This window comes from Lepus europaeus, chromosome 6 (assembly GCF_033115175.1).
Source record: "Lepus europaeus isolate LE1 chromosome 6, mLepTim1.pri, whole genome shotgun sequence".
Classification (NCBI taxonomy): domain Eukaryota; kingdom Metazoa; phylum Chordata; class Mammalia; order Lagomorpha; family Leporidae; genus Lepus; species Lepus europaeus.
In genome coordinates, this window is record NC_084832.1 from 35,474,266 (window position 1) to 35,500,039 (window position 25,774).

Sequence of the window (25,774 nt, forward strand, 5' to 3'; positions counted from 1 at the left end):
CTGCAAATCTGAGATGAAGTTTTATTGCTGTTCATTAAGGCTTTGCTGAATAACAAACATGAGCAGAATTAATTTTGTGAATTTCAGTTGGCTATTCTTGAATTTGTCCTAAATTGTTGGCTATTTATTACTTTGATACATGCTTCTAAATTTCTAAATTTTGGAAATTGTACAAAAAATTTTTTACATCAAATACAGGATATGTATATACATGCTTTCACACACATACATACATATATTGAAATCTGCAGTTGTTGCTGATAGTGTTCAAAAACCTCACCCATATTTTTTATTTATAATATTTTCCTCATTTATAATAATTGAGAAACTACTTCAGATAGATGCAGATGTTTAGATGAACTTGAATATCATGTTTCTAGTATAATTTTAATCTCTAAATAATAGCTATTACTGTTTGGGTTACTATGATTTTTACAAAGTAAATTACTAGAATTCTCTTTTCTCCTTCCCTGACACTGTTTCTGTTGTGGGATTTGTATCTGTGCTTAATTTGCAGCTCAGCTAGGGACAGAATGCTAAATTCAAGGTAAAAAATTGTAAGGAGGCATCAATACATTTATGCAAAGTAGAATGATACTTGATAATTTAGTTAAATCTGACAATATTATATGAGCATAATTTATTTTCTCTGTTAAATAAGGTTTGACTTCAATAGTTTGATATTAACTGAGATAAAACTGTAAAATGTCTTTACATCTCGTGTCTTATTTAGGTAGCCCTTGGGAAGTACTGTAATGCTTTAGTGTAGGCTGCCACATGTGCTTTACCGTTCCCCTGGCTTCCCACGATGAGGAGTCTTCAAATTACGAGTACATTTTATGTGATAAAATGAAGCTGAAAGTTGTGATTGTGTTTTTGCTTTGTGTTTTGATTTAATTTGCCAAACCCGCGTTAGATAATTGAGCAGAAATCTTATTCTTTATCCTATTATAGTAAAACCTCTCACTAATTCAGAATTTATGATATGGCAGATGCAGTATTTGTGATATTTTTTGAGTAAAGAAATTCAAAGTAATTTCTTCCTCTGAATTTTCAGGGTCATACTTTTAAGGGGAAACCTGTCTAAAATCACTAGCTTTTCAAACCAAGGGCTCAAGAAATGAAGGATTCCTTCAACGTGCCTTCAACCTCTGGGTCCAGCAGTTAATTCTTGTATGTTAAAGGACTTTTATGTTTTTGGTACATTTTTATGTAATATTGACATATTTTGAAATATAATGTAGGTGACCACATTTTATTTATTGTAGCATTTGTTTTAATCTATCATCTGTACTGCCTGAACGTAACAAAACTGAATTTTTCTTAAGTGTTCTATGATTGAGACTTTTTTTCACTAAGTCACATGGGCTTACCCTTTCTGTTATTCCGAATTGGTGAGGTTTTACTGTCCTAGTGTTATAAAGAGTTTAAAACTTTTGAAACAATTGAGAGTCATTTCATTTTAGAAAGGGAAAGCACAACTTAGGATGATTTTGTTTTAGTTGGTTATTACTAGAGATTAGATAGTAAGGAAAGGAAAAGTGAACATGAAATGATTTTTTGAAATTCTGTTTAGCATTCTAAGATGGATAATGAAAACACAGATTAAAAATGTGTGCCTGTGGATTCACTATGTGTCTTTATAGAATGTGTACCTCTTTAAGGTTGCTATTCCAAGAGTGGTTTAGACTTGCTGACTTTTTTTTTTTAAGATTTATTTATTTATTTATTTGAAAGCCAGAGTTGCAGAGAGAGAGAGAGAGAGAGGTAGGTAGGTCTTCTATCGCTGGTTCACTCCCCAAATAGCTGCAACGGCTGGAGCTGGGCCTATCCAAAGCCAGGAGCCAGGAGCTTATTCTGGGTCCTCCACATGGGTTCAGGGACCCAAGGATTTGGACCATCTTCTACTGCTTTCCCAGGCACATTAACAGGGAGCTGGATTGGAAGTGGAGCAACCAGGACTCGAACCGGTGCCCATGTGGGATGCCAGCACTGCAGGCGGCAGCTTTACCCACTATGCCACAGCACCGGCCCTGACTTGCCGACTTTTTGAAATTTCTTCCAGATTTATATTTATTCGGGGTGCAAAGATGATATGAAAGTCAGATTTTAGTAATGCATAGATTTTGTTTAGGGAAAGTATGCTTTCTTCCTTAATTACACATTCCTAGCTAAGGATTTTATATTGTGGATGTGTTTTTTGCTGTCATGACTAGAACGTGAGAAAATTCAAAGTCAAGTGTAGAAACCAGGACTGGAGAGATGGCCTGGACAAGTTTCATGGAGGGAATAATAAAAAGAAGGATGGAGGAAAGGAGTGAAAGCAGAGCCCCTACTGAGGGTAGTGGTTGGGACGGGGAGGAAGACCACAGCAGAAAGTCTGAAAAGCAAGGTGGGACAGGAAAAATGAGTGAGAGTAGGCTACCCAACTACAACTCCTGAATACATTTCCTTTTAAATGTCTCCATATGTTTTTTCAATACTAGTTCAGTTGAGTGTAGAAATGCTTTTTAAAAATGGCTAGTACTAACAGTATCACTAAATTTAAAGTAATTGTTAAGTGACTCTGCATGCAGTTTTTTAATGCAAACTAAATTTTCCATGTAAACTTAAAATTTTTCATTTAAAATTTTATTTCTATAACTGAATGACCCATTTTCATTATATAGCTGGTGAGCTTCATAGGTTTTATCTATAACCAGATCTTACATTTTTTTTTATTGGTTTAGCAATATCTGCAAAACTGTCTATTTGAAATTGCTTCTTTGCAGGTAGATTCTTTATCTATCACTTTTAACAGCTGCAGACTCTTCTTGCTTAATTCCTTTTAACATTTTTCTCTAATTCTTTTCCTAGTAAACTGATTTAAAATTTTATTTTGAAGATGAATAATAGCTTAATTGTAAATTATAACACTTACAGATGGAAGTGGAGAAAGAGGAGAAAAGGATGCAAGCAAAATCACAACATACCCTCCAGGCTCTGTGAGATTTGACTGTGAGCTCCGAGCAATACAAGTCAGCTGTGGATTTCACCATTCAGGTAGCGGCTGGAACTTTAGGGTATAATTGCATTTTTACAATTGTGCTAAATAACTTAGCTGTTTAGTTTTGATGAACCTAGTCATTAATTATGTGTTAAAGCAGTATGTGGCAGTATCTCCTAAATCAGTAAGAGCTTCATATTGATTATAGAGTCTTTTGTAAAAAACTATGGTATGATGGAATAGTTAGTGTATTTATCCAGAGAACTGATTTCTGTTCTGATTTTAGACAGGCTTCTTTTACAGTTTAACTCTGGAAATTCCTGAGGGTGAAATAATCTCTGAAACTCTCTTCTATTCTAGAATGCTATGGCTTTTATAACATGGCTCACCCTATATTTTGTTAATTAATGTTCAATGAGAAATGTGCATCAACAGATTTCTTTATCTTAAAATGTAGAAAATAATTACATTCTTAACAGTTATTAACATTTGAGTTCAGTAGCTTAGGTTATACCATTTTGATCACTAATAAGAGAAAAAATGTTAAATTCTTTCTTGAGATTCAATGTATTATTTGATGTTATTGATAGATATAACATCCTACCATTTTGATAGGTGTCATACATAATTGTGTTTAGCTCCAAGTCACTTATTATTATCTAAGATGTGATAACAATATTTCAGGTATAATACTTTTTGTTAAGATTTTATAGGTGACTTGAGCCAGTGTTATAAAGTACTAGTATTATTAAATGGTATTTGTAAGATCTATGTATGTATTATGAAAAGCATTTATTTTTAGACTTATAAAAATATTTCCAAGCATTAAAATTATATTTTTCATTATTATAAATTTTGTATGTGTTTTCATTTCCTACTTTTAATGTCTCTTTAAATAATAAGTGAAATTTACACTGCTTTCAATATAGTTGTGTTGTAAATACAAAATGCATATAATGAAAAACTCAAGGTGTATGTTTTGATTTCAGTGGTCTTAATGGAAAATGGAGATGTCTATACATTTGGATATGGGCAACATGGGCAACTAGGACATGGAGATGTCAATTCCAGGTGCTGACTTTTTCTTTTCTCCTTTCTTTCCTTTTAAATGTCTTAGTTCTAAAAGTATTGTATTTATGCCACTATTTTGCAGAGTGTGGCCCATGAATTATTGACAGTTCCTGATTTTTGGTTATTGGCTTTATAGGGATAAGTAATTATCACAAAATTGCACCATATTCTTAATGATTATTATCTTTTAAAAAGCTATGCATGGCAATAGAAAACAGTGAGTATCCCAAGATTACATAAAAAAAAAGCTCAGCAATGGATTTAGTCACGTTTTTTAATCTTGTTTGTTTTGAAATTTTTGTCTAATACTAACTTATAGTCATTGAAGCTTTTGAATAATTTTCAAACAAAACCTATTTGTCTCTGGTATTTTGACTTATCTCAAATAGTGTACTAATTGTGACAATGATCAGCATCTACTAATAGTCATTTCCTAATAACCATTCTTTCCTAGTACCGTTGGTAGTAGAATTTTACTTGGTGACTAAAGGTACTTTCACAGGCTCCATTTCAGCAAAGATGTGGCCATTTGAACTTCAGAGATAAATGAAACTTTGGGACCAAAATTAAAAGGAAAGGGCAAGCCTCGCCATTGTTCCTTCTACACCCTCCCCCACCCCACTTCCAGCTTGCTATCTAGAATGCATGCGTGGTGTGGGGAACATGAAAGGTTGTCACAGAGATCATATGTTGGAGACTGTGTATTGAGAATGACAGAGCTACACTGTAGAAATAGCCTGGATGCCTGACCCCAAGAACTGCCACATCAGTTCCTTACAATTGGATATTGTTTAAGTGAGAAATAAACTTTTTCCTCAGTTCCTGTGACTGTATAATAACAGCAGCAAAGTCTATATCCTACTTAAGACAGTGTTTTGGCCAGAACTAACAGAAAAATCCCTTAGGTCTTCCAAGTAATAGATAACAAGATAGCATTAGATATACAAAGGAACTAATTAAAGGAAAGCTGTGAAACATAAAGTGGAGGAAAAGCAAGCATAGACAGGGAGAATCCTCAGACATGGCACAAGTGTGACCCCTATGAAAGGGGACAAGGAAGAGGAAGGGTTGGGTAGGAAGGGTCTGGATTATAGTACAACTTTGAGAGAGTTTGAGCTAGACCAGAGGCCTCCCCAAGCTGAGGTTGCCTTTGAAAGAATCCTACAGTGGTCAGGATCAGGCTAGCATTCACACTTGCACCATGCCTATTGATAGGTCACATCCCAGGAGACCGATGGCCTCATGGATCCAAAGAGTACAGTACCTGAGGCTGTTGGTTAACTCTGCTCCCTGCAGCAGCTTGTTTTCAAGGATGTCTGAGTGATTCATGCCTATTACTTCTCCACCTTAGAAACTAGATTTAATATAAATATAGGGCAGCTTCAGGCCAGACTTGACACAGCAATTCAACTTGCTGCAATACCCCACTTTTCTTCTTCCTTCTCCTCCTCGTCAGCAACTCTTTGTTAGTTTTTCAATGGAGACTTAAGACAGAGAAGACAGAAAAGATGTTTTGTTATCAGCATCATCACCATTATCCTTGTTTTTAAGCTGTGGTTCTTTTGTAACATAAACAGGGAATATTGCATTGCAGCTGGACTGGGTGTAGCCTCAGACCTTTGTGCAGCAAATCCTGAGTGTAGCAAATTCATAAATCAAACTTTGGATTTGGATGTCATTCCTCTAAATAGCTGTGTTTCTTGGTCCTGATTGAGTTGGTGGGGGAATGGTGAAAATCATGACACTAATGCAGTAGCAGCTGTCAGATTGTGTTAGATTATGTTCTGTCTGGTATGCAGAATGAACAGCCTAAGCACAAGAGCTAGCCACACCTCACTGAGCTCCAGGCTATTGAAAGGGAGTGGGCTCAGTTCAGGGTTATGGTTATAGTGGTTAAGATCCCCATATACCCTGTTGCAATGCCTGGGTTCAGGCCCATGTTCTGCTTCTGATCCAACTTCCTGCTAGTGTGCAGTGGGCAAAGCAAGCTATTGAGCCTTTGCCACCCACAGGGGAGACCTGACCAGTCTGGTCAGGTCCATCCCCAGATGTGTGCAGGCTGGAAAATCAGCCAGCAGTTGTGAGGTTCTGTCTCCATCTTTCAAATAAATAAAAATTAGTAAATAAAACTTAAAGAACTTGCCTTAAAAAGGATTATACCAGTGAGCAACATTCCTTGATTTGCAGTGACTTCCTCATGTGACAATATCATAGAAATAAACTCAGTATTTTGAATAGCTTGAATGTACCATCTTCATGAAATATGAAAGCCTTTAGTGTTGAAGCAGAATATGAGAGTTTAAACAGAAGATTAAATTGTGGTGGATTTGCTTTAACTTCTCAAAGTTGTTCTTTTCCAGCATGGAACATTTCATTCCATTAATTTAGTTGGAACTGGAAGGCTGATTACATGTGGTTGTAGGAAGCACTACACTGGGGATAACAGTGCAGTCAAACCTACACACTATGCCTAGTGGCTTAGAAATCTATCAAGACTGCTTCAATGCTAAGCACTCTAGATATCCTGCCTGGATGTATATGGCACTTGGAAGGCAGAAACCAAAAACTGAATTATTAATGACTAAGGAATGGATCACTCTTGTGGAAGGACAACCCAAGAGGAGCAAAGCCTCTACAGGATATATACTAACTACCAGAAAGCAATATGCTTGTACATGTTTAATTGAAATAAATATACAATTGGAGGGTATTTTTGAACTGTTGATAGAGATCAAGTGCTATTAACAGGAATTTGTTTTATAACACACATTAATAATGGTATGATTAACATAAGATAAATATTATAGTATGCAATGATGATGGAGATAGGAAGGTGTTATTGATATACTCTTTATTTAATGGGATTTCATGCCAAAATGATTGAGTTTAGACTCTAGGTTGGCTATTGGTTCTATCACTTAGTAGCTTTATGACCTTGGCCCAATTACTTGAAATTCTTGTGTCTCAGTTTCTTCCTCTATTAAACAGGGGTAAGTACTGCTCCCCCAGAGGGTTGCATGAGACTTCAATGAGATGATGCAACTAATGTACTTAGAGCTCAAGCCATAGTAAGTGGTCACTAAATGGTGACTCTTAATGTTGCTGCTTTTAAAATGAATGTCAGAGGCCCCTGTGGGCTTTTTCATGACATGAGTCTGCCAGCTCTTTTGTTTATTTGCTTAGTTTGTTCAGTATACTCCTAAATTTTTTTTTTTTTTGACAGGCAGAGTGGACAGTGAGAGAGAGAGACAGAGAAAAAGGTCTTCCTTTGCTGTTGGTTCACCCTCCAATGGCTGCCGCGGCTGGCGCGCTGCGGCCAGTGCACTGTGCTGATCCGAAGGCAGGAGCCAGGTGCTTCTCCTGGTCTCCCATGGGGTGCAGGGCCAAAGCACTTGGGCCATCCTCCACTGCACTCCCTGGCCACAGCAGAGAGCTGGCCTGGAATAGGGGCAACTGGGACAGAATCCAGCACCCCGACCGGGACTAGAACCTGGTGTCTCGGCGCCGCAAGGCGGAGGATTAGCCTATTGAGCCACGGCACCGGCCCCTAAATTTTTGAATTCTAGTTCTTTTGCCAATTTCAATAAAAAACCTTGAGACTAGGACAGAAACTATATAGTGTAGATGCTTTTATTTTCCTTTTGCTAGTAGGATTTTTTTAAAAAGCTTTTATTTAATAAATGCAAATTTCATAGGTACAACTTTGGGAATATAGTGGGTCTTTCCCCCAGCCCACCTCCCCCCCATCCCGTCCCACGTCCTACTCCCTTTTCCCATCCTATATACAGAAGACCAACTTTATACTAAGTAAAGATTTCAACAGTTTGCACCCCCACACACACACAAACACAGACAATGTATAAGGTACTGTTTGAGAAAAAGTTTTGCAGTTAATTCTCATAGTACAGCTTATTAAGGACAGAGGTCCTACATGGGGAATAAGTGCACAGTGACTTATATTGTTATTTTAACAGTTAACACTCATTATGTATGACGTCATTGATCACCCAAAGCTCTTGCCACAAGCTGCCAAGGCTATGGAATCCTTTTGTGACCACAAACTCCGTCAGTATTTAGACAAGGCCATAAGCAAAATGGAAGTTCTCTCTTCCCTTTAAAGAAAAGTACATCCTTCTTTGATGGCCCCTATCCACTGGGGTCTCACTCACAGAGATCCTTCTTGTAGGATATTTTTTGCCACAGGTCAGTAGGATTTTGATAATTCTTGTCATGGCTATGAATTTCAACTTTCTTGCACTCCTACCCTCCTTCTGCTCAATCGTAGTGTTTGCAGCCATACAGGAGAAGTTCAGATCTTTGCTTCAGCTCTTACCTATGATGCTACTGTAGTTTCTGTAAGCTTTAGTTTTCATATCCTATAGGATTATTGTAGAATTCATGTATGTAAATTGTCTGGCATGTACACATATGTAATTTCCTTTGCTGTTCTTTTGTTTTCTAAATAATTTAAAGAATGGGCTCCCTTGTATTATGAGAAGAGTTCCAAGAGTATGTGCTAGAAGACTTAGCATCAACCTTTGCAGAAATCCTTTAAACTCTTCATACTCACCAGAGTTATTTTGATAATGAACCATACATTTTATATGAGAGTGCTCTATAAACTACAGACAAGGAAATAGTTACAGGAACTCTCCTTCAATTCCTTGTTGGAATTGAATTAGATGCTTCAGTGAGGGCATTATTTCATCACATAGCCCTTTGAACTAGTAAGTGTTCATTTATCAAAACCCTGTTCTTCAAAATTGCAAACCTTTTGCCTTTTCACTGATGTTCCTAGGCATCTGGCTCCATCCTCAAGTGAGAAAACACAGCTCTTTTGAGACGTGGCCATTCTGCTCTATGCTGATTAGTCACTGCCTTTTATTCATTGAAAAGTTACCATTGATGCACAGTTTTCTCACTCTGGGTCTTGTTATAGTTGTGAGTGAATTCAATATCATGGGGCTGATTCTATATAATGTTATTTTCTTGACCCCCTTATATCTAATGAATTATATTTCTGTGATCTTGGAGGTCCTTCAATGACCCCTTGCAGAATCTAGTGTAGCTCCATCCTGGACTTCTTAAGTTAAAAATGTGTAACCCGATGCCAACTTCTTTTTCTGGTATGTAGCCCTACTTTACTTGCCTTTGCTTTATCACTAGTTTATTCTTTAAGCCCCCTACCTTTGTTGAGTCTTTCATCCTTTTTCACTTTATTTCCTACACCTACCTTAGCGATTGCTATTTTACCTCTTCACCTGTACCTTTCCCAGCCTTCTCAGTTTTTTCACCCTCTTGGTCCTGGTACTAGGACATGGTAAAACTTCAAGCATGAGTGAGTCTGTCTGTATTTTTCATGCTATGCATAGACTTCTGGATAGAAAGCCTGTGCAGATTGTTGGATCATTCCCAGAGTGAACCTGTTCCTCTATAGTGGGCTGTAATCATTTTAAACTATTTAACACCTTTTGAGAATTTGATGAAGGAAATGGGGTGTCTGTCCAGATAAAGAGAAAATGTACATAAATATAAAATATACATATAAAATACATATATAAAATTATATGTATAGGGAGTTCACTGATCTCCTGTGTCTCATTCATGGTCATCTTAGAAGTCCTTTAGAGCTAGGTTAAACACTACTGGTCTGGGTATTAATCTGCTTCGTTCATCACAGTACACTTTCTCCAGTCTTTAAGTTCTTGGTTCATCCATTTCCTGTTTTTCTCAGCACAGGCCCTCCAGTCATATCACAACAAAAATAAAAACCATTACATAGGAACATTTTCAGCTGGGAAACTGCACACCTTCCTACAGCATGTTTCTGCCCCTTGTGTTATGGTGAAAGAGCGGCCTGCTGTGCTATGAAACCTATCTACTTTGTCCATAGGGAATCTGCCCTTTCCTTATGGATCTAGTTGATTTCTGGCTCCTTTATGACCCATACCTTTAGTTTCTGCATCTTTACTCAAGTTATTCAACTTGCTCAAATTTTTGTCTTAAGAAGATCCCTGGCCTGCAGCACTGGCATCCCACATGGGGGCTGGTTCAAGTTCTGGCTGCTCCACTTCTGATCTAGCTCCCTGCTAACGTGCTGGGGAAAGCAGCAGAGGATGGCCCAAGTGCCTTGGCCCCTGCACCCATGTAGGAGACATCAAAGGATCTCTTAGTTCCTGGCTTCAGATTGGCTCAGTTCCAGCCATTGCAGCAGTTTGGGGAATGAACTAGTGGATGGAAGACCTCACTCTTTCTCTCTCTCTCACTGTGGGTATGTCTATCTCTGTAACTCTGTCAAATAAATAAAATAAATCTTAAAGATCAAGCCTATCCATCAGCACCTTTTTGGTTCTCTTATTCCTGTTAGTGCGGAGTACTTGATTGCATTTTTCATGTTCTCTGATCCCGCAGTTAATTCCTTATCTGCCACAATGTGATGCCTGCTTCCACCAAGAAGTCTTTGCTATATGGAGAGGTTACTTGTATGTCTCTTTAGAGCACTTGGCATCTATTGTATTTTCTCCTCTTGAAACCGCCTCTTCCAGTAACTCTCCCTTTGCCACACTTTCCAACAATATTCTTTCTCTCCAGCTTGTCCTAGATTTGTATGAGCTCTTCTCCTGGGTCCTTACCTAAAATGAGAGCGAGAATCTCCTTTTTTTCGCTTTGAGGTAGTGTACCCAGATCACATTTATTCTCAGAGCTTATGTAAGTGTTACCACTATCTACCTTGTTGTGTAAGCAAAAAAATAATCTTCCTTGCCTCGTGTTGATCGCTCTCCCAGTCCTACTGGTTAGATATTTTCCTTCCATAGCTGTCAAATTTATAAACTTATCCATTCTGTTCACTTTGCCCTAGTCCTAGTTCAGGCCTTTATCATAATTCCCTCTGATTGCGATATACTTTTCTTAACTCAGATTACAGTTGTAAGTCTTAGCCTTTTCCAATTCATTTTTTCTTGCAGCCTGAATAATCATTTAAAAATATGTTTTGCCTATTTTTTTTAAAGATTTGATGTATCCTTATTACATTGTCCAAAAACAGAGCTCCTCTGTTATGTATGAACTGCTTCTATAGAGGTTATTATTCCAGTTACAGACAATAGTTAATAAAACTGATTAATAAATGGTTAATAAGTAGGAAAAGATGCTAAGATATCACCTATCAGAGTAGTTACTGTTTATTAAATATCAACTGTGGATCAGGCACTAATCCAAGCACTTGACACATACATGAACTTCTTTGTTGTTCACAGGAACCTTATGGGATAAGTGAAGTTTCAGAGAAACTGAAACAGAAATAGGATGAGTGACTTGTTCAAAGTCATGGCCATATTACTAATAAGTCGTGGAGCCAGAATTCGCACTTAGAAAATCTAACTCTAGAACTTGAATTTGTTACCACTGCTCTCATGATTGTATCTTCTGACTCAATTCTTTCTATGTTAACTTATAAAATTATAGCTTAGTGGTAAAAGGAAAGAGAGGAGGATTACATTAACTATTTCATGTAGTCCCAGGATTTAATTACTGTTATTATTTCACATTATTTTTATTTCATCCAAAAAATATTTTTGAAGTTCTCTAATATGCTATTCAGAAATAAAGTAACAGATTTTTTTTCTTTTAGAATAAAGATAGGACCATCTTTCAGAAAAAAAATTAAGAAGTATGTGTCCATGACTAACATGGTAAATTCAGAAAATCTTTGGAATAGTCTTCTTAAAGTCAGCAACTGTGTCTTTTCCATCTTAGTTTACCTAGCACTTAGAATTGAGGCAAGCATATAACACCTAAATAAGTATTTGCTGAATATTCTTATTAGTGTCTTTTATCTTTTCTTCTCCTATGGCATTGTTTATTTATTGCTTTTTAATTCCTTTGGGTTGTAAGAAACTGACTTAAAAAAATTTTTTTTTTTAACCTAGGGGATGTCCCACTCTTGTTCAAGCATTGCCAGGCCCTAGCACACAAGTTACTGCTGGCAGCAACCACACGGCAGTACTTTTAATGGATGGACAGGTCTTCACATTTGGAAGTTTTTCTGTAAGGAATTTTAAAACATTAATAATGTTGCATTATACCATTGCCTTGTCATTTGTCTGTTTGTCTACAGTAGCTATTTTTTTTCTGATTCCAGTGAAATTCTTATAATCATTTCATATGCATATTTCCAGCTTCCACCTTCACCTTATAAAAAATCTGAATGACAGTCTTTGGAGTAGCTTTCTTTTCTCACTCAGTATTAGAACTTACTGAATTTAACAGCTGTCTAAGAGTTGGACTTGTTTATTTCAGATTAAAGCTCTTTGGTAGGCCTGGTTTTATCATTTGAAGGATTATTTCTTGTCTAACTTGTAAAGATTAATTTTTCTTAACATATAGAACTATTTCTATTTTAGCGCTTTTAAAGGCTATTTTTTCTTAGATTTATTTAAAATTATACTTTCCAATTTGCTCTGCTTTTCTTGTTTCTCGCTCTTCCCTTCGCTTGCTTATGACCCCACTAACTCCTTCCTGCCCCCACCAAAGCTCACAAAGAGTGAGAATGCTCTGAAAATTTTGTCTGGTTTGGGCATTCTAGGTTTTAAGAGAAATCTTACTGAGGCTGTGCTTGCTCATAAACCTATACCATCTCTGATGTGGGTGGACTCAGAACTCTAGAAACTGGGTCTCTGGGGTGTAATTTGTGAGTTTTAAAAAAATGTAAAGGTTTACTTAAACATTTTGTTGGGAAAGAATTTCAATAATAAGTGTAGTACATTGATGACTTATATACTCTTTAACCAAATTTACTTATCAACAATTTGATTTGTTTGCTTTCCTTTTTTTCAAAGGATATCTTTTTTTAAAAAATTATTTTAATTTTATGAAAAGCAGTTACAGAGAAAGAGAGGGAGAAAGAGAGAGAGAAAGAGAGAGAGAGAGAGAGAGCGCTCTTCTGTTCACTGGTTCACTCCCAAAATGGCAAAACGGCTGGGGCTGGACCAAGCTGAAGCCGGGAGCCAGGGGCTTTCTCTAGTCTCTCCTGTGGGTGGCAGGGACCCAAACACTTGGGTCATCTTCTGCTACTTTCCCAGGCACATTAGCAGGGAGCTGGATCAGAAGTGGAGCAGTTGTTGGGTCTCAAATCAACACTCATACGGGCCAGGGGGCGGGGGGTGCCAGCTCTGCAGGTGGTGGCTTAACCTGCTACGCCACAATGCTGGCCACTGTTTGCTTTACTTTTTATATGTTCTTACTCTCTCCCTTTCTTTCATTCTTTTTGTGCTTGTAGGGGTATATTTACATGTGTCTGTATATATAAAATATTTTTTCTCTGTATCCTTTAGGAATAGTTGTATATCAATATTTATGGTCCTTTACAACTAAATAGTTTATAATTTGTATCTGTTGCTTGACCAAAACATTTTTTTTTGGTAGCACTTTTACTCCTCCACACTAGAATCAAGCATTTCAATTCTTAAATATCTCTTTATTCTCCTTTAATCTATAATGTTTCCATAGCTTTTCTTCATGTACTATGACAATGGCATTTTTAAATAATATGGAACTTTTTAAGAAATAAAATGTTCCTCATTTTCAGTCTCTAATATTTCCTCATGTTTAGATTTGTGTTGTGCATACAGACCAAAATACTCCAGAAGTAATGTGTTCCTCTCAGAGCATCACATCTGGAGGTATAGAATGTCCGTTTACTCCTGACTGGTGATGCACATTTGGATTACCTGGTCACATGTTGTCTGATTTCTCTGTTGGATAGTTAGTATCTTTTCTCCTTTGCAACTAATAAGCAATCTGCAAATTGACACTTTTAAGACAAAGATTTTTCATCAGAATGTCCTGGACTTTAACATCTATTGATCATTCTTGCCTGAACAAGTCTTTGCAGTGAGATTACATAATGATTTCTTTTTGCCAACTCTAGCACCACCTCCAGAATTACCAGTAGGCACTTTACACTTGACTGTAAGAAGAGAGTCTGCCTTTCTTATTTGTTTGTATTTCTGTTTATAATTGGCATTGACTGAGGTATTCATATTCCCTTTATTACTGTCCTTAATTATTTGGTTACTGAGATTGTATCAGTTCTGACCATTGAGAGTGCTTGCTGGCTTCTGTGTTTTTGCGATGAGCTCCTTCATTTTTTTGAGTACTTATCTTCCTTTCTGGCTTAACAAAGTATTTGAGGCTCATCTTGTACAGGTGCTGTATTGTCCTGAAATCAGCCATATCACAAAGAACCCTGGTTCTTTTAGTGGGAAACAGAATTAGATACCAACTGACAGTAGATATGTTCATTGCTACAGGGTGTCTTTATAGCCCCAGCACACATGTATGTGCATAAAATGTACACATATACATATAGTGCATAAAGTCTACATATATGTATACTTCAGAAATCTTAAGCCTGCACCAGTACCTCCAGTTCCAATCCTTTCTCACAGTACTCTTTCTTACCATGTTCTATTTTATATTTATGTCCCTTTTTCCACATAAGAATCCTGGCTTTCAGCAGTATCAATACATTTATTTTTCATTCTTTCAGTCATAAAGTGTGTCTTAAAAGTACTTGTATACTAATACAAAACAACAAACTCTCTAAAAAGGGTCCAGAATTTGTTTATCTTGGATTTGCCTTCTTCCCGCTTGTATACCAAGACTGAAGGCATATAAGTCAAACTCTGTGTTTGTAAATTGCTTGGATTCCACAATGTGATTCCTTTGGAATAGAGCTGGGTTCATTTGTTTCAGTTTGCTTTTTTTTTTTTTTTTTTTTGACAGGCAGAGTGGACAGTGAGAGAGAGACAGAGAGAAAGGTCTTCCTTTGCCGTTGGTTCACCCTCCAATGGCCGCCGCGGTTGGCGCGCTGCGGCCGGCGCACCGCGCTGATCCGATGGCAGGAGCCAGGTGCTTCTCCTGGTCTCCCATGGGGTGCAGGGCCCAAGCACTTGGGCCATCCTCCACTGCACTCCCGGGCCACAGCAGAGAGCTGGCCTGGAAGAGGGGCAACCGGGACAGAATCCGGTGCCCCGACCGGGACTAGAACCCGGTGTGCCGGCGCCGCAAGGTGGAGGATTAGCCTAGTGAGCCGCGGCGCCGGCTTCAGTTTGCTTTTAATTTAAGGGTCCCCTCTACAGTCTTTGACTTAATTTAATTTTTTGAACATAGAGAACACTAAAATGTTCCTAAAAGTTAGTTACAGAAAAGCAGTATGCCCAGAAGTGTCACTCCTTTCCATGTCCCTGGCATCCCTACTTTTCCACGCTGCACTCACAGGTGATGACTATCTTTATCATAGTGTGTCTTTCTTGTGTTTCTACTTGTAAAGAAGCATAAGTGATTACGGGCACACACATACACACTGTTTTAAATACAACTATAGAATTATTTCTCTTTTGCTTTTTGAAAGGTAATATTCTGTATATGCTCTTTTGCCCTTTGCTCTTTGCACTTTAATATATCCCCTAGAAATCACTCCATCAGTTCAGAAATATCATCCTTGCTCTTTTTTTTTTAACCTCTACACAGTGCTCCATTGTAAGTATATACTATAGTTTATTCAATCACTGTCTTAAAATTAGAAAGTTGAATACTCCTCTGAATTTTGCAGTGATAATAATGAATATGGTTGGAGATCTAGCTTTGAGATAAATTCCTAGAAGTAAGATTATGGGTTGAAGTTTAGGCCTGTGTGTCATGAGATGTTGACAGTTTACCTCTTGTTTGCATTTGTACCAGCAGTGTATGAGAGTACCTGTTTCTCTACGGTGTTGCCAATAGAATGTGTTGTCACTTCTTTTACTTTGTGCCACCCTGATAGATAAGAAATGATCAGGGTATGAATGTTGGTGCTATGAATGTTCAAGTCCATACCCAAGTTTAGTATTTTGGCATTAAGAATTGGATTTCTCTCTGGGGACATGGTCTTGCCTGTGCGTTTTCTAAGTCCTCCATACGCCTCTATTCTCCTTGTCTCCCCTTCTTAAGCCTCTCCAAAAGCTCAGGCTTGCCATGGCAGATGAGGAGAGAAAACTCTGTTGGAGTTTGGTTTCAGCCTCTATTTACAGGTAACTTAAATGTCTTGATATCCTGCTGAAGATTTGGGTTCATATGTTGATTTGTTTGCTGTGTGTGTTGGTTCTGCATCTCTTGGTAGGGAGAGATATGAGTGGTAAGCTTTGAAATCAGTTGATTATTGTCCTCTAGCCCCAGAAATCTACAGCAGTTGTAAGCTTATATGAATTTAACTGTGCTTATTTCTGAGCATATGCTGAGTCTCTATGGGGCTATCCAGGCACCTCATCATATTTTTGAACTACTTTTCTTCATGTTGATTGCTTGATGGTAAGGAAATATGTACTCTTTATTTTTTTCAATAATCAGTGTAATTTCTTTTTCCTCTAAAAGCTAACTATATCCTAGAATGTGATATATGTTTCTCACTGACAACATTTTTATACCCTTTTTTGGAGGAGCACAGTGGGTCAGAAAATAATGATATACATTGAAAGGGGGTGAAAAAGAAACATTAAGTGTTTTGGCTCCTTCTAAAGTATGTGCTTTCCACTTTTCCTTCCCCTGATTCAGCACAAGGATTTAAGCTCAGTTGCTTCTGCAGTTAAGTGTCTGTGTTTTCTTTCTGTGATGTTGAAGGCATAATAGAACTCAATAGGAACCTGAGAGTTGGATAAGAACTTGGCTAGAGTGGGTGCCATGCTCTGGACTCCCTTGTTTTGGGGTTTTTGCTGTTGTTGCTCATTCTGGTTGCTGAGATTCTTGTCAATAACCCCAGGTTCCATGAAGCAGCATTTTCTTCCTCCTGCAGTTGTAGGAAGGGCAGTGCTATAGGGGAGAGGGCTCCAGAGCTAGGGCTGAATGAATGTCTACTGATCCAACACCAACATACTTTTACTCTTTTTCAGCTATGGTCTTAGTAATGAGGAACATCCTATTACTTTTCAAATTAAACTGTTACGTAGCCAGGTATCTATAGACAGTTCATACTGATTCAGTGAGTTAATAGTTATTTACTTAAGACATCAGACCTTACCACTGACTTTGTTGTGTATCTGAAAACATAGAAGGAGTAACTTACTAATACATCATGTGAAACTACATTATGTATTTTCCTAATTGTATTCACAGTTCCAGTACTTATTATCTTGATCTTTTACCCAGATAGTCTCAGACTCTGTGAGTTCAACAGTGACTTTCCTTTGTACTTTCATCTTACAGTGTCAAAATAATTTTTGAATGAAAAATATATAATACTAATTTTTAAAAATATATTGTACATTATACTATTCATTTAAATGTTGGTGAATACAAACTATTTGCATGTAGAAATATTTTAACTTTTTAAAAAATGTACTTTATGCTTTGCTGGGTATTGACTTGCCATGAATAATAGAAATTGTTTTACTTTATAAATGTTTGACCCAAATTTCACATGTAGTTCATTTATTAAAAAAAAAAAAACACTAAAAGCTGAGCTACTTTTGACCACTGTCTCCATAACTTTAAAAATTATTGATTGTTTCTCCAGAAATGTTTTTAATATGGGCTTATTTAATCTTTTAGAAAGGACAACTGGGCAGACCAATTTTGGATGTGCCATACTGGAATGCAAAACCAGCTGCCATGCCTAACATTGGATCAAAATATGGAAGAAAGGCTACTTGGATAGGTGCAAGTGGGGACCAGACTTTCTTACGAATTGATGAAGCCCTTATTAATTCTCATGTACTTGCTACATCAGAGATTTTTGCCAGTAAACACATAATAGGTAAACCAAAACATACAAATGCACCCCACAACCCTTCTCTTGATTGATAGTTCCCTGTAATGAGGCTTTTTTTTTTCTTTCTGTTTGAAGAAATTTAAAGGAAGCCTCTGAGTGTCTGTTTAGTTAAATGTGTCTTTTAGCTGAATGAATAAAATAAAAGGGAGATTTAGAAAAGAATATTCATAAGCTAGACAGTGATGGAAATGTGAGCTAAATTGTTGCGGGACAAAACTTATGTTGGAGTGAGAGGTATTTTGTATTTTTCTTCTTCATTATTTCTTGCTATATAAATGATAGAAATTAATCATTATGGTAGGTTATAATAAATCAAATCTTGCAGTTTCTTTAGGATCAAGGTTTCAACCCATGACACTATGAATAATTATGTGGTTGAGTAGTATGGCATAGATATGGGGAACATGTGCTGTAGATTTAGACAGCCTGATGTTTTAGACCTAATTTGGCCACTGAATATATTTTTTTAAGTTACTTAACCTCTATGTCTCAGCTTCTGCATCTGTGAAGTAGAGATAATAATTTAATAATTCTTCCCTTATGGGTTTTGGGAACATAGCAAGAGGTAATCTGTTTTAAAATTTTATATAAATATTTTTCTCCCAAGGCTTGGTTCCTGCTTCTATATCAGAACCCCCTCCATTCAAATGCCTTTTAATCAATAAAGTGGATGGGAGTTGTAAAACTTTTAATGATTCTGAACAAGAGGATCTACAAGGATTTGGTGTGTGTCTTGATCCTGTATATGATGTAATATGGAGGTAAGTGTGTCCACATATAAGAGTAGTAAACAAGTTTTGATTTGGGGTAAATGTAAAACTCCTGTGCAGGTAGACTTTTTGCAAATATGAACTTTTCTGTTTAACTGAAAACTGTACTTCTGTCATAGTTATTCATGGGGTCATTTATTGTATGGTACAGTGGTTAAGATCATGCAATTCTGGCCAAATTATTACCAACTCTGTGGCAGAAATTGCACCAGAGACAATACAGAATAAATAAATGATCCTTCCACTTAGCAAAGTGTGTAACAGAATATTCTATTGAAAGATAAATATTCCTCTGGAAATTATAAAAATTCAGATAGTTAAAAGTATATAAGAGACTCAGAAAATTATATAGTATTTGGATAAAATTTATCATAATGAATATAGAGAAGATTCCTCTTTCTCAGTGTTTGCAGCTTTTGGTACTAATGGGAGGTGCACCCCACCATTTTCAGAGTGACTCATCACATGCTAAATACTTTCTCCTTTCCTCTTACGGTGCTCATTTAGCCAGCCTCTGAGAGCAGGAATTCTAGTAAGTTGCAAGTGTATGAGTGAAAAGAAGAAGGAGAGTTTTTCTCTGTCTTTGTTCTTCTACCCATGCCTACTTGTATTTCCATCAGCCAGTCAAGTCTAAACTGGGCAGATTTTCTATTAATTATGAGGCCTGTGTTCAGAGTGAAGGAATTATAGTGTTGTTATAAAACATTGCTGACCAGATTCCTACCTTATTTGGGCATTTTGAAAGAAATTCTAAAGGCCAGAATTGGATTGTATTGTGCTTTCAGATTTAACTCCCCAGCAGCAGCTCTGTACAGGGAGGATTAAGTAATCAAAGACTACAGTTGAATGATCTTTTAAAGTTTTTCTTATGAAGATATGAGATACCAAGAACCAAAGTTACAGTGGTCATAGTGCAGCAGAATTGAGGAGATGGAGAGGAGAGTAGGTGTAAAATTTTAAAATTCTCTGTAATTATTTCCTGATTAAAAGTCAGTGTAAATGATACTTAGGTACTGAAGAGTAGGATATGGTTTGAATTTAGGTGTAAGTTGAAATTTTTGGTAGTTACTATATGTTTACTTTTTGAATGAGATAAATTTTCACTAACAAAACAAAAATGAAAGTTGGCAATATGAAATTTGTGTCTGGATACATTCATTAAGTTAGGAATAAAAAAAATAAAACTAAGTTTTAGGAGCAAAACTTTACTTGAACTAGAGTCATTTCCCTGAGGTCTTGTTTCCCCTTTCCCTAAACCCACAAAGAAACGGCTCTCTGACTATTTTGTTAGAAAAGAGATAAAAGAAATGGGGTAATGGCAGAGGGACATTGTGGGCTACTTATTACTTTTATTGATGCTTTACTGTCTATTAGTCTGGTTGCACATATACTCTATTCTTTTTATGCTTCCTTCTGGAGAATAGCGTTCCATGTCCTTTACTTGTTTTTGTTATTGAATCTTTCTGGTTTGAAGGAACTCTTAAATGAACCATTTTGAATATTGTGGTTTTGTGCCATATGTGCTTGACATATTTTCTTTCAACTTGTCTTTTGACCCTAAACTTTTCAGTTGCATTTGTGTTGCATAAAAACTGACAAGTAGGCTTTGGGCACAAAAGACTAAGCTACTGCTTGGGATGCCTGCATCCCATGTTAGAATGTGCGGATCTAGTCCTCTCTCCACTTCTGACCCAGCATCCTGTTGATGTGCCTAGGAGACAGTAAATGATGGTTGAAGTACTTGAGTTCCTGCTACCCACATGGGAGATCCAAATGCAATTCCAGTTCCCACCTTTGACCTGGCCCATCCCTTGATGTTGTGGACATTCGGGGATGAACTAGCGGATGGAAAATCTCTGTCAGTCTGCTATCCAAATAAATCATTAATACATCTTAGGAAAGAAAAGCTTCATATTTATAAATATGCATCAAAATTTTAAGTGTGCAGTTACTGTATTATTTATGAAGTATTATCTCTTATTTAAATTGCTTTAGTTATAAATTTAGACGTGGGAATAATGAACTGCATGTTTTCTCTTTACACTAGTGGTACTATATAGCTTCTCTGTATCATCAATTATATTTTAAAGATTTTTTAAAAACCAAATTATGGGCTGGCACTGCGGCTTAATAGGCTAATCCTCCACCTGTGGCGCCAGCACACCAGGTTCTATTCCCAGTTGGGGTGCCAGATTCTGTCCCGGTTGCTCTTCTTCCAGTCCAGCTCTCTGCTGTGGCCCGGGAAGGCAGTGGAGGATGGCCCAAGTGCTTGTGCCCTGCACCCGCATGGGAGACCAGGAGAAGCACCTGGCTCCTGACTTCGGATCAGCGCGGTGCACCGGCCGCAGCACGCTGGCCACAGCGGCCATTGGAGGGTGAACCAATGGAAAAAGGAAGGCTTTTCTCTGTCTCTCTCTCTCACTGTCCACTCTACCTGTCAAAAAATAAAACAAAACAAATTATGTATCAAGGTAGTTCTTGTAATTATCATATAATTATTCTCTTTTCTTGAAAGGTTTCGACCAAATACTAAAGAACTGTGGTGTTACAATGCGGTGGTTGCTGATGCCAGGCTGCCTTCTGCAACAGACATGCAGTCCAGATGTAGTATTCTAAGTCCTGAACTTGCCCTACCAACAGGATCAAGGGCTCTTACTACCCGATCTCATGCAGCTTTGCATATTCTAGGTAGGGTTACTATTTAATGTGCAGCTAACTTACATTAATATTTACAGCTTCTTAAGCTTGGACTTTTTTAGAGTATTTCAATTTAATTTCATTTTGTCATGTTTGTTAAACTATACTGATATACAAAATCTGTCAAATCCTTTTCAAGGCTCATCCTAGAGAAAATTACACATGAGTACTACACCAGCACCATGAATGATTTGTGTATGTCCAAAATAAAGCAATCCTGAATATAATTTTCCAAATAGGCATATTCCTAAGAAACACTATTTTTACTTAATTTGAATGTATAAACTTTCAGAGATTAAAAACCAAATAATCAGGGGCTGGTGCTGTGGCATAGCAGGTTAAAGCCCCTGCCTGAGTGCCAGCATCCCATATGGGCACCTGTTCGTGTCCCAGCTACTCCACTTCTGATCCAGCTCTCTGCTATGGCTTGGGAAAGCAGTAGAAGATGGCCCAAGTCCTTGGACCCATGCACCCATGTGGAAGACCCAGAAGAAGCTCCTGGCTCTTGGCTTTGGATCGGCACAGCTCTGGCCTTGTAGTTATCTTGGGAGTGAACCAGTGGATGGAAGACTCTCTTTCTCTCTCTCTCTCTCTCTCTCGCTCTCTCTCTCTCTCTGCCTCTTTGTAACACTGCCTTTCAAATAACTCAATAAAATCTTTAAAAAAAATCAAATATTCAGATGTATAATTATAGTAATTAATTTATATATGTTATTGTAAAATAAATTCTGTAAAATTTACTAAATTTTTTAGTACTGCTTCTGGTTCTTCTTACATAATGTGGTTTTCTATAGCACAACAACTTCACTCCTATGTAATTACTTTGAGCTATAACACTTGAAATATATATCTTTTTCCTGTTGCTGGAAATGTTCATTTATCCACATAACCATTTATGTTGTTGCTTTTAAAAATTATCTTTAAAAAGGCTCATTTGTGTTGATCTAGCATTTACAATTGTGAAATGACATTCTTAAGCATTATTGCTAGATCATAAACATAATTCCCTTTTTCTCTTTTCACAAATTTCATTTTGTAATCAGTGTAAACATTCAAAACTATCATAGATCAAGGTTATTTCTTTCTAATGCTTTTTTTTAAGAATCAAAATAATCCAAAGAGTGTCATGAAATAAAGAACCTTCTAGGGATTCAGAGTGATTCCAACTTTTCAGAGATGTAAAATATTGTCATATAGCATATGTACAAATATGACAATTACCTAAGCAGAGGGAAGTTTCTATTGGTAGTTAAGTATTCTTCCATGAAACAATGTTTAAAGCTTAAAATTTGTTGAGCACATTCAGCATCTGTTTCCTAATTTTAATTTTCACTATAGCATTTAATATCACTAATACTGTAAGAAATTTTCACTTCATGAATTTTATTTGTATTTGTTATTTTAGGTTGTCTTGACACCTTGGCAGCTATGCAGGACTTAAAAATGGGTGTTGCAAGTACAGAGGAGGAGACTCAAGCAGTAATGAAGGTTTATTCCAAAGAAGATTATAGCATAGTCAACAGGTTTGAAAGTATGTATACTTAAGTTTAGGGAATATGATCTTATAACTGAAGTATATATGGATATTTTAAAACACAGATTATTATCTCTATCTCTTAGGTCATGGAGGGGGCTGGGGTTACTCTGCCCATTCAGTAGAAGCTATACGTTTTAGTGCCGACACTGATATATTACTTGGTGGTCTTGGTCTCTTTGGAGGTAGAGGAGAATATACTGCTAAAATTAAGGTAAAGTTCTTTGACATTGTTGCCTTTTCTACTTGAAGATTGCTTTTGACTTAGTTTATCTCATGCTTCTTTTTTTTTCTTTTTAAGTTTTTTTTAATGCCACCCTTAAAAAGAGATAGAGGAATCATTGATAACATCTAATAAAATGATACTAAATAATAACTCATTAAAAATCAAAAATATTAAGAAGTAAAAGGGAATTTTAAGACTAAAAAGGACTATTGACGTTGATGTCGATCCTTTGTGACACACCTCCTACTGATCTATCAGCAGCCACAGCTTTTTATGCAGTGACTTTCTTAGAGCCATAGAAATGACAATGTACATGACTGTTTTGATACAGAGAGGCTCTGGTATATTTGAAAAAGGTTTTAGTATTTTTAGTGTGAAATACTTTGTAAGCAGACTTTATTTTTCAACCCAGGAGTGAGGACCAGGGATGAAATGAGAGGTAGATTATAGGGGACATTCTTTCTGAGATTACTTCCAGACTTAAAGATCCCACCCTAGAACTCAATAGTCGTGTATAAACTTCCTTCTGTTTGTCTCTACTTGAATGTTTAATAGGCATTTTAGAGATGACATGTTCCAAGCCATGCTTCTAATGATCTCTCTAAACCTGCTATTCCCACATTCTTCCGCATGCCAGTTAACTAACTTAGAATGAAGTTAACTTTGGCCTTGCTGTTGCTTAGGCCAGAAATCTTGTCATCCTTACTCCTTTCTTTTATTCTCACCCAGCATCTATTTTAATTACAAACATGAAATACATTAAATTTGTTATCTTTTTATTAATAAAATCTTTTTTATTAAAAAAAAAAAAAAACTAGGGATAAAAACATTGTTGATTCTACTTTCAGAATAAGTCTAGAGTCTACCCACTTCTAAAAACTGCCACTGTACCAACTTGGTCCATACCATAGCCATTCTCACATATATTTATACAATAGCCTCCCAACTTGCATCCTGCTTCTGTCCTTATCCCGTTTAGTCTGTTCTCAGTTGAATGCAACAGAGTGATTCTCTTGAAACAAATACCAGAGAGTCCCACTCCCATGTTCAGACTTCTCTAGTGTCTTCCTACATTAGAATAAAAGCCAAAGGCCTTATAAGTTCCCTCTCTGTGACTGGACCTTATACTAAATGCTTCACTGTGATCTAGCCACGCTGAATTTGTTCACTGTTCCTCAGGCATACTAGACATGGTCATGCCTCAGGACCTTAGCTCTTGGTATTGCCATCACTACAATTCTCTTCACTTCAGCAGCTGTGTGACTCACTTCAGTATCACCATCAAGTCCTGACTGACTGCTGTGCCCTTTGAAAATCATGAATCCTATTCCATATCACAGACTTATTTCCAGTAGCCCTCATTTTTATGGTTTGTATTGTTAACCCCATACACCCGGTTCTTAAAAGTCTACTTGACATGCAGTTTGTGTTTTAAAAATATTTGTTGAAAATAAGCAAAGGAACCCGTTTAAGGGAATATCATTCAGGAACTTTATATCCTATTACTAATAAGGAGATGTGAAACCACTCGATTTTGTAAAATATGACTTAGAGCAAGAATAAAATAGAAAGAAGTAGTTTAATTCATCATTACTGAGGTATTCTAGCTAGCAACAGGAAATATAGTTGCATTGACAAGCATTGGTACCAGCAGCAGAGATAATATAGTAATGGCAGAGAAATATGGGGAGATGATTTTTATAGGTTTTTTTTTTTTTTAATCTAAGTAATGAATATACCATTAATCAGAATAGGGATGGCAGGAGAAAAGAGATCAGTTAGTTTAGAACTAGTGAAGTCCAAATGCCTGTTGAGAGTAAGTTCTGGACTAGAGACAGATTTATAAATCATTAGTATAAAATTGAAAAATTTTTGCAATTCACCTGCTGTAATTCTCCAGAGTAATAAGTTGTTGGCCTTTTTTTTTTTTTTTACACAGGTGAGTCCATTTTTAAAAAGACTTCTTATTTTGCTTTATAATAAGTTGATTTCATAGCTGTTTCCCATTTGTTATTTTCTCTTTTTTCTTTATCTAGACTCTGATCTTTTCATTTTTGTAAAAATTACTTCTTCCCATGCTCTTCATCTCTTCTTTTTCTGAGTCATTTTATTTGAAGTATTTTGTATTACCTATTTTTTAAGAATCCTGTCTTCAATTATTCCCTCTCCTCCCTCCCTCCCTCCTTCCCTCCCTCCCTCCCTCCCTCCCTTCTCTCTCTCTCTCTCTCTCTCTCTCTCTCTCTCTGTCATGTGCATGCTAGTATTTTCCTATTCTTTTTAGCTGAGTATTTTTCTAAGTGTTCTACTTGTATTATTTAATTTTCTCAAGTACCATGAAATATTACTAACATCCTCCCCCTTTTAATGAATCAGGAAGCCAGGTCCCAGGATGTTAGAGTGAGTAATTGGTGAAGCAGGATTCTCCCCTGTTTAGACATCCTAGGCAAAATGCTTGGGTTTTGTTCGCTCATCTCCTGGTGAAATTTATTATATAGAGCTATTCAAAGCACTTATGTATATTTAGAGCATTTGATTAACAGATGAATATATAAATTTGGCTAACTGAGATTGCTATAGATCATAAAGCAATTGTATATGGTTTCTTAATTTAAATCTGTATATTTATATATTTCACTTAATAACATTAAAAAAGCAGATACCCCTAATTTTTTACATTCTATATGAT

General features: G+C 36.7%; 1 protein-coding gene across 6 annotated transcripts in view; it reads left to right on the top strand.

Annotated features, from left to right (window-relative positions):
- MYCBP2 (MYC binding protein 2) overlaps nucleotides 1-25,774 on the top strand; it is a 301,875-nt gene that overhangs the window by 103,363 nt on the left and 172,738 nt on the right. For all 6 annotated transcript variants that reach the window (XM_062194062.1, XM_062194063.1, XM_062194064.1 and 3 more), the window contains 8 exons: nucleotides 2,923-3,042; nucleotides 3,976-4,057; nucleotides 11,986-12,103; nucleotides 17,642-17,846; nucleotides 18,469-18,622; nucleotides 21,147-21,319; nucleotides 22,734-22,859; nucleotides 22,949-23,076. In XM_062194062.1, the coding sequence (XP_062050046.1) occupies nucleotides 2,923-3,042; nucleotides 3,976-4,057; nucleotides 11,986-12,103; nucleotides 17,642-17,846; nucleotides 18,469-18,622; nucleotides 21,147-21,319; nucleotides 22,734-22,859; nucleotides 22,949-23,076 (1,106 nt within the window). The remainder of the gene's footprint in view (nucleotides 1-2,922; nucleotides 3,043-3,975; nucleotides 4,058-11,985; nucleotides 12,104-17,641; nucleotides 17,847-18,468; nucleotides 18,623-21,146; nucleotides 21,320-22,733; nucleotides 22,860-22,948; nucleotides 23,077-25,774) is intronic.